This window comes from Solanum lycopersicum, chromosome 12, assembly GCF_036512215.1.
Source record: "Solanum lycopersicum chromosome 12, SLM_r2.1".
Taxonomy (NCBI): domain Eukaryota; kingdom Viridiplantae; phylum Streptophyta; class Magnoliopsida; order Solanales; family Solanaceae; genus Solanum; species Solanum lycopersicum.
In genome coordinates, this window is record NC_090811.1 from 33,690,340 (window position 1) to 33,702,097 (window position 11,758).

Below are 11,758 nucleotides of genomic sequence, written 5' to 3' on the forward strand. Positions count from 1 at the left end.
AGACCTAAAATAACAGTATTAAACCTAATTAGGATGCACTAGAACCAAACACTAAGAAATGATCTTGACGTCCGAAAACTAGTGCAAGTTGAACTAGTAGACGTCCATAGGTCTTGTGAAGGTTTGGGAGTGTCATATGAAGTCTAAAACTTGTAAAAATACTTTAAATAGGTAAAATGAGATGTATAGGGTTGAAAATTCTAGGTATGAACCCCCTAGAATCACCTTAGGGGTCCACCAATAGACCCCACGTTTGGCCGAAGCTGCCAAAAGGCAGAAATATTTGCTCATGAAGGGACAGTCCGCGTCGCGGATTTGGCACACCCAAGGCTAAAAATTTGGTCTGCAATGCGGAAACGTCGCGGAATCATTTGGTTCAAAAATTAATTTTGGAAATTAAGCGGGAACAGCTCCCTGAGGTGGACTAGTTTTTCGATGAAATATATGAAATTTGATTTCGAGTTTGACTTCATTAAAAGGTCAACTTAATTAAGGGGTCTTTTGGGTATTTTATGGGAGGGTTATATATTTATTTTCATTTAGTTTTTCCTCACAATTTCCCACTCAAACGAAATCCCCAAATCAAAATACAAAAGCTCTCCCTTTTCTCTACATTCTCTCTATACACAACCTCTATTGAAGAAACTTTGAAGTTTGAAGAAGAAGACCAAATCCTCCAAGGTTCTTCTTAAATTTCGTGGCTATTCATCTTTAAGGTATTATTTCTTTCACTCTTGAGATTCTTTTCTCCAAGAGGTCCCTCCAAAAGATGATTTCTAAATCCCCCGAAACTAGGGTTTTTCTTCTCACATGGGTCTTCTTTGAAAAACTAAATTGTGAATCAATTGGGTAGAATTATGATGATTTATTGATGTCTAAGTAAGTATTGATGGTTAATCAGATTTCTGATGAGTTTTCCCTAGACCCATGTCTTTTCCCCAAGTTGATGAAAACCTTGAATTGATATGGTGAGTTGTGAAAATTATGAGCATGTAGATTGACTACATTGTTGTTAATTATGTAATTGCTTCTTGAATTTAACTTGTTTATGCAATTGGTTATGCATTCTTGGTAATGGAAGTATGAATGTTCTTGAAAAGGACAAAAAGGTATGTTGATTGGTTCTTCTTGGATTCAATTGTGAATTATGAGTTACTTAGATAGTAATGCTTCTATGTCTAACGTGTGGTTGTGATTGTTTTATGAAATTATATAATAGTAAAAAACATGACTAAGTACCAAAAAAACAATTAATCTTATGATTCAAGAGAAATCATTTTTCTGAATTAACAGAGTCACCACTTGATTTTTGTAAAACTCAAGAAAACTTAAAATTATTTTTCAAAAGATTTAAAACAGATAAAAATTAGTTGAAAAGGGTTCGAACTTCAAATGTACATTCCGAGAAGGTATTAGGACCTCGAAATGCCGGCTAACTCGCAGTTGACCAGCGATTTGACTAAAATGACTTTGACTTGAATTTTCCAACTTTTAACAAATAAAGTTTATTTTTATCGTTTGTTTACTTAAAAATTATTTTTCAAATTAATTTAGTGAAAAGAAAGAGATTTTTTAAAAGGGTGACTTAAAATGATTAATGGGATTAATTAGATAAAAAGCTAAGCGACTGGTATTAAATAAATATTTAAAATATAAATATGTATATATATGTAAAGAGAAATGGCAATAATGGGAATTAATCAAATCAACCAAAGCCAAATAACATGTTAGTAACTACAATAAATGTAAAAAAAAAAAGGTAGGGAAAGAGATACCAAATTTGGGCCTATGACCCAAATTCATATACCTGTTCTAAAAATTGCCCAAGACTTGAATTTGGGCATATTTAATCGATATTCTAATGCTGGGCCGTTTCTTTAAGCCTTTGGGCCTCTTTTCATTTTCAAATGGCAAAATATACATCAAATGTATATCTGTGTATACACCCTGTATATGGGACCTGCGTATCATACTTTGGAATGTATATCAGTGTATATAGAGTGTATACAACTGGTATACAGCCTCCTCAAAATCTGTAAAATAAATTTTACAGCCCTTGTTGTGGTCCTTCTGCTCCGTATACCAGCTGTTCGGCTGACTTAAATACGGAAGAGACTCGAGACATTATGGCTCGAATGTGGAAATGCAATGAAAATAATCCATTATGGACTCGAAAGGGTTCATACAACAAAATGACAAAGGGAGAGAATTAGTATCCACATCAAATAGAGCGAGTGAGGCATATTTTAACGCATACAAGAACTATTTGAGAAAAACTTGAAAGCAAGATGCAGTTAACTTTAACTATTGAAACTAAATGACGAGTAATTCTTAAGGTAGACAAAAACAAGCGAGCTTAACGAATAGTAATAGTTAACAATCACTATTTTTCCAACCAAAGAGTGACATGCATGGATGCTTGAACAGACAAATAAGAGCAAATTAACAGGGCAACAAAAGTAAATCATATCCTAGGAAAATATGACCAACAGACAACATTAAACAATGGAAACTCAAAAGGTGGGAAAGGAAATGCTTAACTGTTGTCAAATACATACAATGATCGAACCAACTATTTAAATGGAATTTAATGGTATTAACATTACGCCAAAGGGCCTAACTTTGAAAAACAACAAACAACCAAGTCATTTTAAGAGGTAATATTTTCATGTTCGACAAACTAAACGCACCAGCTATGCTAAAACACATTGCATTTCGAGATTCAAGTAAAAAAAAACTATAATTGGATTGCTCAACATTCCGAACAGCAGCCTATTACATGCCTTAATCTCCCTATTTAGAAAAGATATGAGAAAGAATGGTAATGTGCTCTCTTATAGTGACTACTGATAATCAAACTACAAATTCATGCATAACAGGAAATAAATCTTTGAGAATATAAAATCTAAAGGGGAGCTAAAACGAAAACCACCAGTTCATAAAAGGCGAGATGGAGCAAATAATAACAAAAAATATACGAACATAATCTCAATCTTTCCGACAAACAGAAACTTAACCGTTAGGATGATTATCTTGTCCAAACTCGCAAAATATCATAGGCAAGAGATATGTACGATGACGAATGACTTAAAAAGAAACTTTCTTACCCTTGATAAATGATAAAGACAAGAAGATACAACACAAGAGAAGCAAATCATGACTAAACTAGAAAAGACCGAACATGCTCGCAAATAGATCCAAACAGAACTTATATACACATTATTCATATAGAATGGCGAAATATTGTTTTCTAAAAGGAACGTCAACCAAGTTCTAGCGTATGGAAAATCCGAGTAGAGTTAACACATCAGGAGAACACAGGTGCAACCAAAATGCAATGTAAACATGATAACATGTGATGCGACATAGACGGAATATCATACTAGAAAACGGGAATAAATAAAACCAGGAGAGGATTTACGTCTTTCCGTGCAATGAATGAGGAACGACGAGAGGAGGGCAGCGACTTCACTTCCACTATAATGAGCTTTGATAAGGTGGACGAACAAAGTGAAAATCAACGAGACCCGAAGTTTTCTTCCTCCTGTTTATGACTTTGAAGACTTGTTTCTAGTCTATGAATGTAGCGTTCTGCTGTGTTTTCTTCAAATTCCGTCTAACTTTTCAATGTTTTTCTTTCAAAATCATTTTTTTCCCTAAAAAATCTCCTCCCTTAAGGAAATAAAGACGAGCTTTTATAGAGGAGATTAGGGTTGATTATTTGGTGGAAAAAGAAGGGTGAACAAAAGGACGATCTTCAATTTGAAATCCTCCCAACTTACACCATTTTGGAAGAACACCTTTATCTGAAGCTTTCAGATCGTTCCGAAGGGAACAAACGACTGGATGAATCCCCATCCTCCTTGGCATCGACTTCTCAATCTCACGACAACAAGGATGAAATCGCGTGTTGTCTGCTAATGCGAGTTGAGAGAGACATTGACAAAAAACAAAAGATGCAGTCTACGAGCCTACCTCTCATTTCTTTCCGTTACACTTGCTCTCGCCGCCTGGTATTGATCACGCGCTACTTGCATTAATTCTTCGTTGCTCGTTGGAGATTGCTGCTTTTGGGTTTCTCCTCCTGCGCGTGGGGTGGATGAAGGCACAAGGATTTTTGGTCGGGTGTGGGGATAAGAATTGGGTTGGATATTATGGGTAGGCCAGGACTTTGTTTTTTTCTGAAAAATAACAAAAAAGGTTGGGCTGTATTTGGCATTGGATGGGCTGATTTTACATTGATGAAGGTAAATGGGTGTTGAGCTATTTGGGTCTTTTGGAGTGAGTTGCAATGATCGGAAAAGGCTGGGAAAACCCAAATGAGAAATAAAATCTTACCGATTTATTGACCCAATGGACTTCAAATGACGAGTTGGAAAAAAAGATAAAGACGAATATATATAATTGACTAGCAAGCTTCTTAATTTTAACAGGATAAAATAAATGAGTTAACTGTAAAACGACTAATCCAAAATGGTAAACTACTATATAATTTAAATAAATAGTAAAAATATTTTAAAGAATAAAATAAGATCTTTTGAGAACGATATCGAATAATCAAGATAATCTAATCACACACATAACAATAGTAATAGTGTGTGTGTATATATATATATATATATATATATTACTAAACAATTATATAAAAGTAAAATTGTTTTAAAATAATTTAGCAAAATACTAAGAACCTTACAAAGACAGATTAGTTTAAATCGTTTTGGAACTAAGAAGCTCGTCAATTAGTTTATATTGAGGAGGGTTAAAATTGGGTGTCAAAGGTGATGTTGATGCTCAGTATTCCTCATCCTTGACCCTAAGACATTGAATTAGACATGATTTATGTATGCATGTTATGATACGATTATTATATGATTGAAAGTAATTTCTTATTACTATAATAAAGTGTTAAGTGAAAGGTTTACTCACTTGTGAAATGGTCTCTAAAGTGAAAGGATTGTTCTCACTTGTGATGACCTATTACCTAATATGATAAAATATTTACATAGGGGTCTAGAAGGGACAAATGAGAACTTGTATTATGAAATAAGATGATTGCTAAAGGGAATAGATGCTTAGCACCGAAAAGGCATGTAAATGAGATGGAGGTCTCACTTTTAGTAAGTTTGGACTCCCACATGGGTTTCCTCACGTTAGTAATCCGTATTCCCAAGTTATGTGTTTATAATGAGATAACAACTCCCACGTTTGTTAGTTAGGGTTCCTAGTAACAATATCCTTGACCCTTAACTATGTGCCCACATAAGATTATAGCTTAGTGGATCCACCTAGATAGCTACTTACAAAAGGTTACACCTTAGGTCAGTGTTAACCCTCTCTTTTTGGTGTGGAGTAGATAATCGGATTCCATGTTGCTCACATGGTCTCATGTCGGTTATTGAAATTCTTTCCCTATTGTAAAAAGTAAATGAACAAGTAAGTATGTGAACTGTTATTAGGGTTGTCTTAAAAGCTACTATATAGTGTGAGGGAGGGTATGAGACTTCTCTTACACATTGCACATGTGGGATCCTAAGGGATGGTTCTACTAGTATTCTTTTATGACTATGATTATGATTATGATTATGATTATGATTAGTTGATAAGCTATGAGTAGTAATGATGTATTAAGCATGTCATGATAAATTATGAGAATATGTTGTAAGTTTGAAGAAGGTTGCTTAATGTGATACTTAGCTTTGGATAACGTTATGAGATTCTATCTTTGGCATTGCACAAGTATTGCTTAGGTGATATACATGTTCGGTTGATATTATGTTAAGTGGACTACTATGCTTACTATATGTGCATGTTGAGTTAAATTTATAGATAACATGATTTTGATTAAAATGTCCTTTTCTCATGCATTGATGATTTTTGTGCATAGAAGCTATATTTAGTACGTGTGATGTACTAATTCATATTTCATTCCTTTTCTCCAAACATTTCAGTTGCAGGTCTTTGAAGAGTTCTTGGCCAACTTGCAAGGAAGAGTTAGATCTTTTCCCAAGTCATTGGTGAGTTGGAATGATTGGAAAAGGTTGGGAAAACCCAAATGAGAAATAAAATTATACTGATATATGGACTCAATGGACTTCAAATGACGAGTTGAACAAAATGATAAAGACGAATATATATAATTGACTAGCAAGCTTCTTAATTTTAAAAGGGATAAAATAAACGAGTTAACTGTAAAACGACTAATCCAAAATGGTAAACTATTATATAATTAAAATAAATAGTAAAAATATTTTTAAGAATGAAATAAAATCTTTTGAGAACGATTTCGAATAATCAAGATAGGCTAATCACACACATAACAATAGTAATAGTGTGTGTGTATATATATATATATATATATTACTAATAAAATATATAAAAGTAAAATTGTTTAAAACAATTTTGCAAAATATTATGAACCTTATAAAGACTGATTATTTTAAATCATCTTGGAATTAAGAAGCTTGTCAATTAGTTTATATTGGGGAGGGTTAAAATTGGGTGTCAACAACCGTCCCTCATTTTACTTGGATTGATGCAAGAAATTCGAGGAAAATGAAATTGAAAAGAAAATCTATTATGCTAGATAACCTTTGTCTCTGGACAAGTGAAAAATTAAATCAAGTATGAAAAAAGGCGTGCAAACTCTTAGCCATGAAGGTGGTGGATCTCTTCACATCCATAGGTAATAATTTACACGGACATAATTTCTAAAGCTCTTGGTGCATTGTTACTCAGATTGACAACTTGCTTCTGACATATACCAAAATTTCCGGATGCGAGGCTGAAACTGACAGACCTAAAGAAAAACCAACATGCCTTATGATAGGGGTGTAGTTTGATTGTGGTGGAAGTCACTCCTCTTCTCGCCTCCTAAGAGTTTGACACTCCTCTTTGGACCATGTCCCAGTTCGCTGCTAAGAAAAAGTTTCACGTTGTGATGCATCCTTTTTGATGTCGTCTGCACCTGTGGTATATTTCGTAGAATTCATCCTTTCGGATGCTCTCGACAAAGACTGAGGTAAAACTCGTCAGCATAAAAATGCAATTAAGATGGGAGACAATGTCTTTTACCATGTCGACACTTAATTGTTCTCCTCGACATTTGACGTCAATTCGATTGGTTTGACGTAAACCAAATAAAGCTTATGTCTTGTGTTTACAATATAATTTTCAATGAACTTTTCATTGGATGTCAAAATAAATAAAGCTAATGCAATGCCGATATTTTCTTAGTTGCTTTCGATGATTCTCTTGGCATTTACTCTTGCCAAATAAAGATGCAGTTGATGTTGAGGGGTAACTATTTCCCTGGAGATGCACGATTCCTTCTCTGGAAGTGCATGATTTCTTGTGGGGTGTGAATATCTTCCCACGATGCATAAATTTCTGCGAGGCATGAATATCTTCTCGCGATGCATAATTTCTGTGAGGTATGAAATCTTCTCGCGATGCATAATTTCTGCGAGGTATGAAATCTTCTCGCGATGCATAACTTTCTGTGAGGCATGAAATCTTCCCGTGATGCATAGCTCTCAGCGAGGCATTAATATCTTCTCGTGATGCATGAATATTGACTCAAGAAGGATAAAAATTGACTCGCGATGCATGGTCTTTCGCGATGCTTGAATATTGACTCAAGATGCATGATCTTCCATAATGCATGAATATTGACTCGTGATGCATGATCTTCCGTGATGCATGAATATTGACTCGCGATGCATGATTTTCTGCAATACATGAATATTGACTCGCGATACATGAGTATTAACTCTTGATGTCATCCTTGGTACCAAATGAAGATAGTGCTTCAATCGAGAAACATAGTGATCTTCTAGGTGCCTTCTTTATGAACATATCATCTCAAATTAAAATAATGATTAAACTATTTTCCAAGTAATGTATCATCTTGATCAACAATAAAATAAATGAACCCTCCGGGTAGTGCATTGTCTTGATCAACAATAAAATAAATGAGCCCTCCGAGTAATGTATTGTCTTGATCAGCAATAAAATAAATGACCCCTCCGGGTTATGTATTGCCTTGATCGACAATAAAATAAATGATCTCTCCGGGTAGTAGTAACATCACATCTGACATTATGATGCAGATGAATTCCTTTATGGAAATCGTAAGTTCTTTGTTGAGATTTTTGCTTGATTCTCCTTCAAATCTAACTTGACGTTCTCTATAGACTTCATGTTGTTGGAATTGACTGAAACAAACCATATTCCCAAGTCTCTGGTGTAAGCAATATAAAATAATTCCTGCATTTATAGGAACATGGTTAAATTTTGGTAAGAGCTTTCTCCTCCCTTGACTTCTCCATATTTATCGAACGGAGGAATTTGCTGATATCAAAGCAAAGCTATAACTTGCGTCAATAGAAATATAGTTAGTTCTAAAAGAAACTAATCTGTGTCAATTTCTTTAGTTGCCTGCTCCTTGTCATGCTATCTCTGGTTGATTTCTCGATCTCTCGACTCTTGATAGATAAGACAAAATATTTTATGCCAAAACAAATGATACATGAAAGGGAAAATTTAAGAGAAATAAATTTTTGAGATATAGTATCTGAAAAAAGTCACTACCAAGTCATGTCATATTAAGATTAAAAAACTTCTTGAGTCTGATGCTTGGAGTACTATCTGGTTATTCGTTGGGGAGTTTTCAGAGTCACCCCGGACCTGTAGATAAACCCATGCTGAAATTTTGAGGCCGTCCTCAAAATTTCTGTCCTAGTTATTGTCTTGCTTATCTTTCCACTGTAACTTAGTAGATCGCAGAAATTTTAGATTTTCTCAAAAATTTTGTTCCTATTGCAAATCTTGAAATATCTTCAGTCTTGACTTGCTGAGGAAGAATCTTCTTCTCAAGAATTTTTGAGTCCCTCTCAAAAATTTTGTTCTAGTCTCTATTGTGAAGAGGAATAGAAATCTTATGAGAGATATGACCAAACCCTTGTGGCGCCTACGTATCCCGTTGAGACAGGAATCAGGTCAAACATAGTTCCCTTCAAGGTTAACAACAATAAAAAATGTAAAAAGAAACCGACCGAGGCCAACATAGGCCGCCTACGTATCTCATTCTTGAGAATTCAGGTCGAGCGTAGTTCAAATACAAAAAAATATTAAAAGGGATATATGGGTTGACCGAGGCCGACATACGCCGCCTATGTATACTTTCTTGAGAATGCAGGACAGACGTAGTTCATTACAAAGGGGATAAGATTTAAACCAAACAATACAAGCAAAATAGAACAATTGCAAGTAAATGACAGGTATACAAACTAAAATATTACACATAATATCTCTTGACAGCATCTGAGTTGATTGGTTTCGTCCACGCGACGCCATCCATCTCCAAGAGGACCAAATCACCTCCATATATATACTTTACGAACCATGTAAGGTCCTTTCCAGTTTGGTGCGAATTTTCCTTTGTACTTATCTTGATGAGGAAAAATGCGCTTAAGTACTAATTGACTAATTTCAAAATTTCTAGCTCGTACTCTCTTGTGGAAGGAGCAAATCATTCTTTGTCGATACAACTGACCATGAAAAATGGCAACCATTCTCTTCTCATCAATCAACGCAAGTTGATCAATCCGCTTGTTGACCCATTCAACATCACTTAACTCAGCTTCTTGGATGATTTTCAAAGACGATATTTTGACTTCAGCAGGTATGACTGCTTCTGTCCTATACACTAGCAATCATGGAGTAGCTCCAATCGACATTCTGACAGTCGTTCGATAATCCAATAAAGCATATGGCAAGATCTCATGCCAACCTCGATGATTTTCAATCATTTTTCTCAAAATTTTCTTCATATTCTTATTGGCGGCTTCTACAGCTCCGTTCATTTAAGGGCGATAAGTGGTTGAGTTCCTCTGTGTGATCTTAAATTTCTTACTATATCTCTCATCAAGTGACTATTAAGATTTGCACCATTATCAGTAATGATCGATTCTGGTACTCCAAATCTGCATATGAAATTGTTGCGAACAAAATCAGCTACAACTTTCTTGGTTACCAACTTGTAAGAAGCTACCTCCACCCACTTGGTGAAATAATCAATGGCAACCAAAATAAATCTGTGTCCATTAGAAGCGGCTGGGATCTATCTGACCGATGACATCCATACCCCAAGTTACAAATGTCCAAGGTGAACTCATGGCATTAAGTTCATGAGGCGGCACTCGAATCAAATCACCGTGCACTTGACATTTATGATATTTTTGCACAAACTTGCAACAATCATTCTCCATAGTCATCCAGAAATAGCCGGCTAGAAAGATCTTTCTTTCCATAGTGAGCCCATTCATATGCGTGCCGCAAACTCCAGCATGTATCTGTTCAATGACCTTCGCAGCATCAACACATCTTAGCAGATCCAAATCTGAAGTCCTCCTATAGAGCACTTCTCCACTTAGATAGAAATTGAGAGGCATACGACGTAGCATCTTCGCGATAAGTTCTAGACTCCAAATACTTCTTTATATCAAAATACTAAGTCAAACCGTCTGGTTCTGCTTCAACATGGGAACAATGGACCGGATGTTCTTTCAACTCTATATCTAGCAGATCAATATAATCTGTATCCGGATGTTTAATCATCAAAGGGATGGTGAAAAGAGCATCAACCAATTCATTCTGTATTCTAGGAGTATGTCTGAACTCGATCTTATGAAATCTTTTGCACAACTTCTGCACATACTGTATGTAAGTATAATCTTTGGGTTCTTCACAGCCAATTCTCCTTGAACTTGATGAACCAAAAGATCTGAATCTCCAATAACAAACAACTTGTAGACATTCATGTCGATGGACATTTTCAAACCAAGAATACAAGCTTCGTGTTTAGCAAGGTTGTTCGTATAATTAAATCAGATCTTAGCCGCCATGGGATAGTGCTGACTAGATTCTGACACTAAGATTTCTATGCTCCAATACCTTTACCTTGATAATTTCCCGCTCTATCAAAGAATAGTCTCCAAGCTGGATATGCTTCAGAAATATCTTCACTCACAAATGACACTTCTTCATCGTGAATATAAGTCTTGAGCGGCTCATATTCTTCGTCTATGGGATTTTCAGCAAGATGATCAGCCAAGGCCTGTGCCTTTATCGCCTTCTGAGTCACATACACAATATTAAATTCGCTCAACAACATTTGCCATTTAGCTAACTTTCCGGTCGGCATCGCCTTCTGGAAAATATATTTCAACAAGGCCATTCTAGAAATGAGGTATGTAGTATAAGAAGACAAATAATGCCTCAACTTCTGGGCAAGCCAAGTCAAAGCACAACACATTCTCTCCAACAGAGTATAACGAGACTCGTGTGGAGTAAACTTCTTGTTTATGTAATAGATAACTCTTTCCTTCTTTTCTGTCTCGTCGTGTTGATCGAGTACACATCCGAATGCACTATCTAAGACGGACAAATACAGCAACAAAGGACTCCCTTCTCGCGGAGGAACCAACACGATTGGACTGGACAAATAGTTCTTAATAGCATCAAAAGCAGTCTGACAATCTTTAGTCCACTTTGTCGTAGTGTCTTTCTTCAACAACTTGAATATAGGCTCACACACCACAATTGATTGATCTATGAATCGACTGATGTAGTGAACCTTTCTAAGAAACTCATCACCTCCTTCTTAGTCTTCGACAGAAATAACTCTTCGATCGCCTTAATCTTGGAAGGATCAAGCTCAATACCTCTTTTGCTGACTATAAATCCCAACAACTTGCCG

General features: G+C 35.5%; 1 protein-coding gene across 1 annotated transcript; it reads right to left on the reverse strand.

Moving 5' to 3' along the window:
* Window positions 1-9,374: 9,374 nt before the first annotated feature.
* Window positions 9,375-10,463, reverse strand: LOC138340323 (uncharacterized). Its single transcript, XM_069292037.1, has 2 exons — window positions 10,130-10,463; window positions 9,375-9,706 (listed from the first exon to the last, which is right to left on the reverse strand). Exons 1-2 carry the CDS (start codon window positions 10,461-10,463, stop codon window positions 9,375-9,377), a joined length of 666 nt encoding a protein of 221 aa, XP_069148138.1.
* Window positions 10,464-11,758: the final 1,295 nt, after the last annotated feature.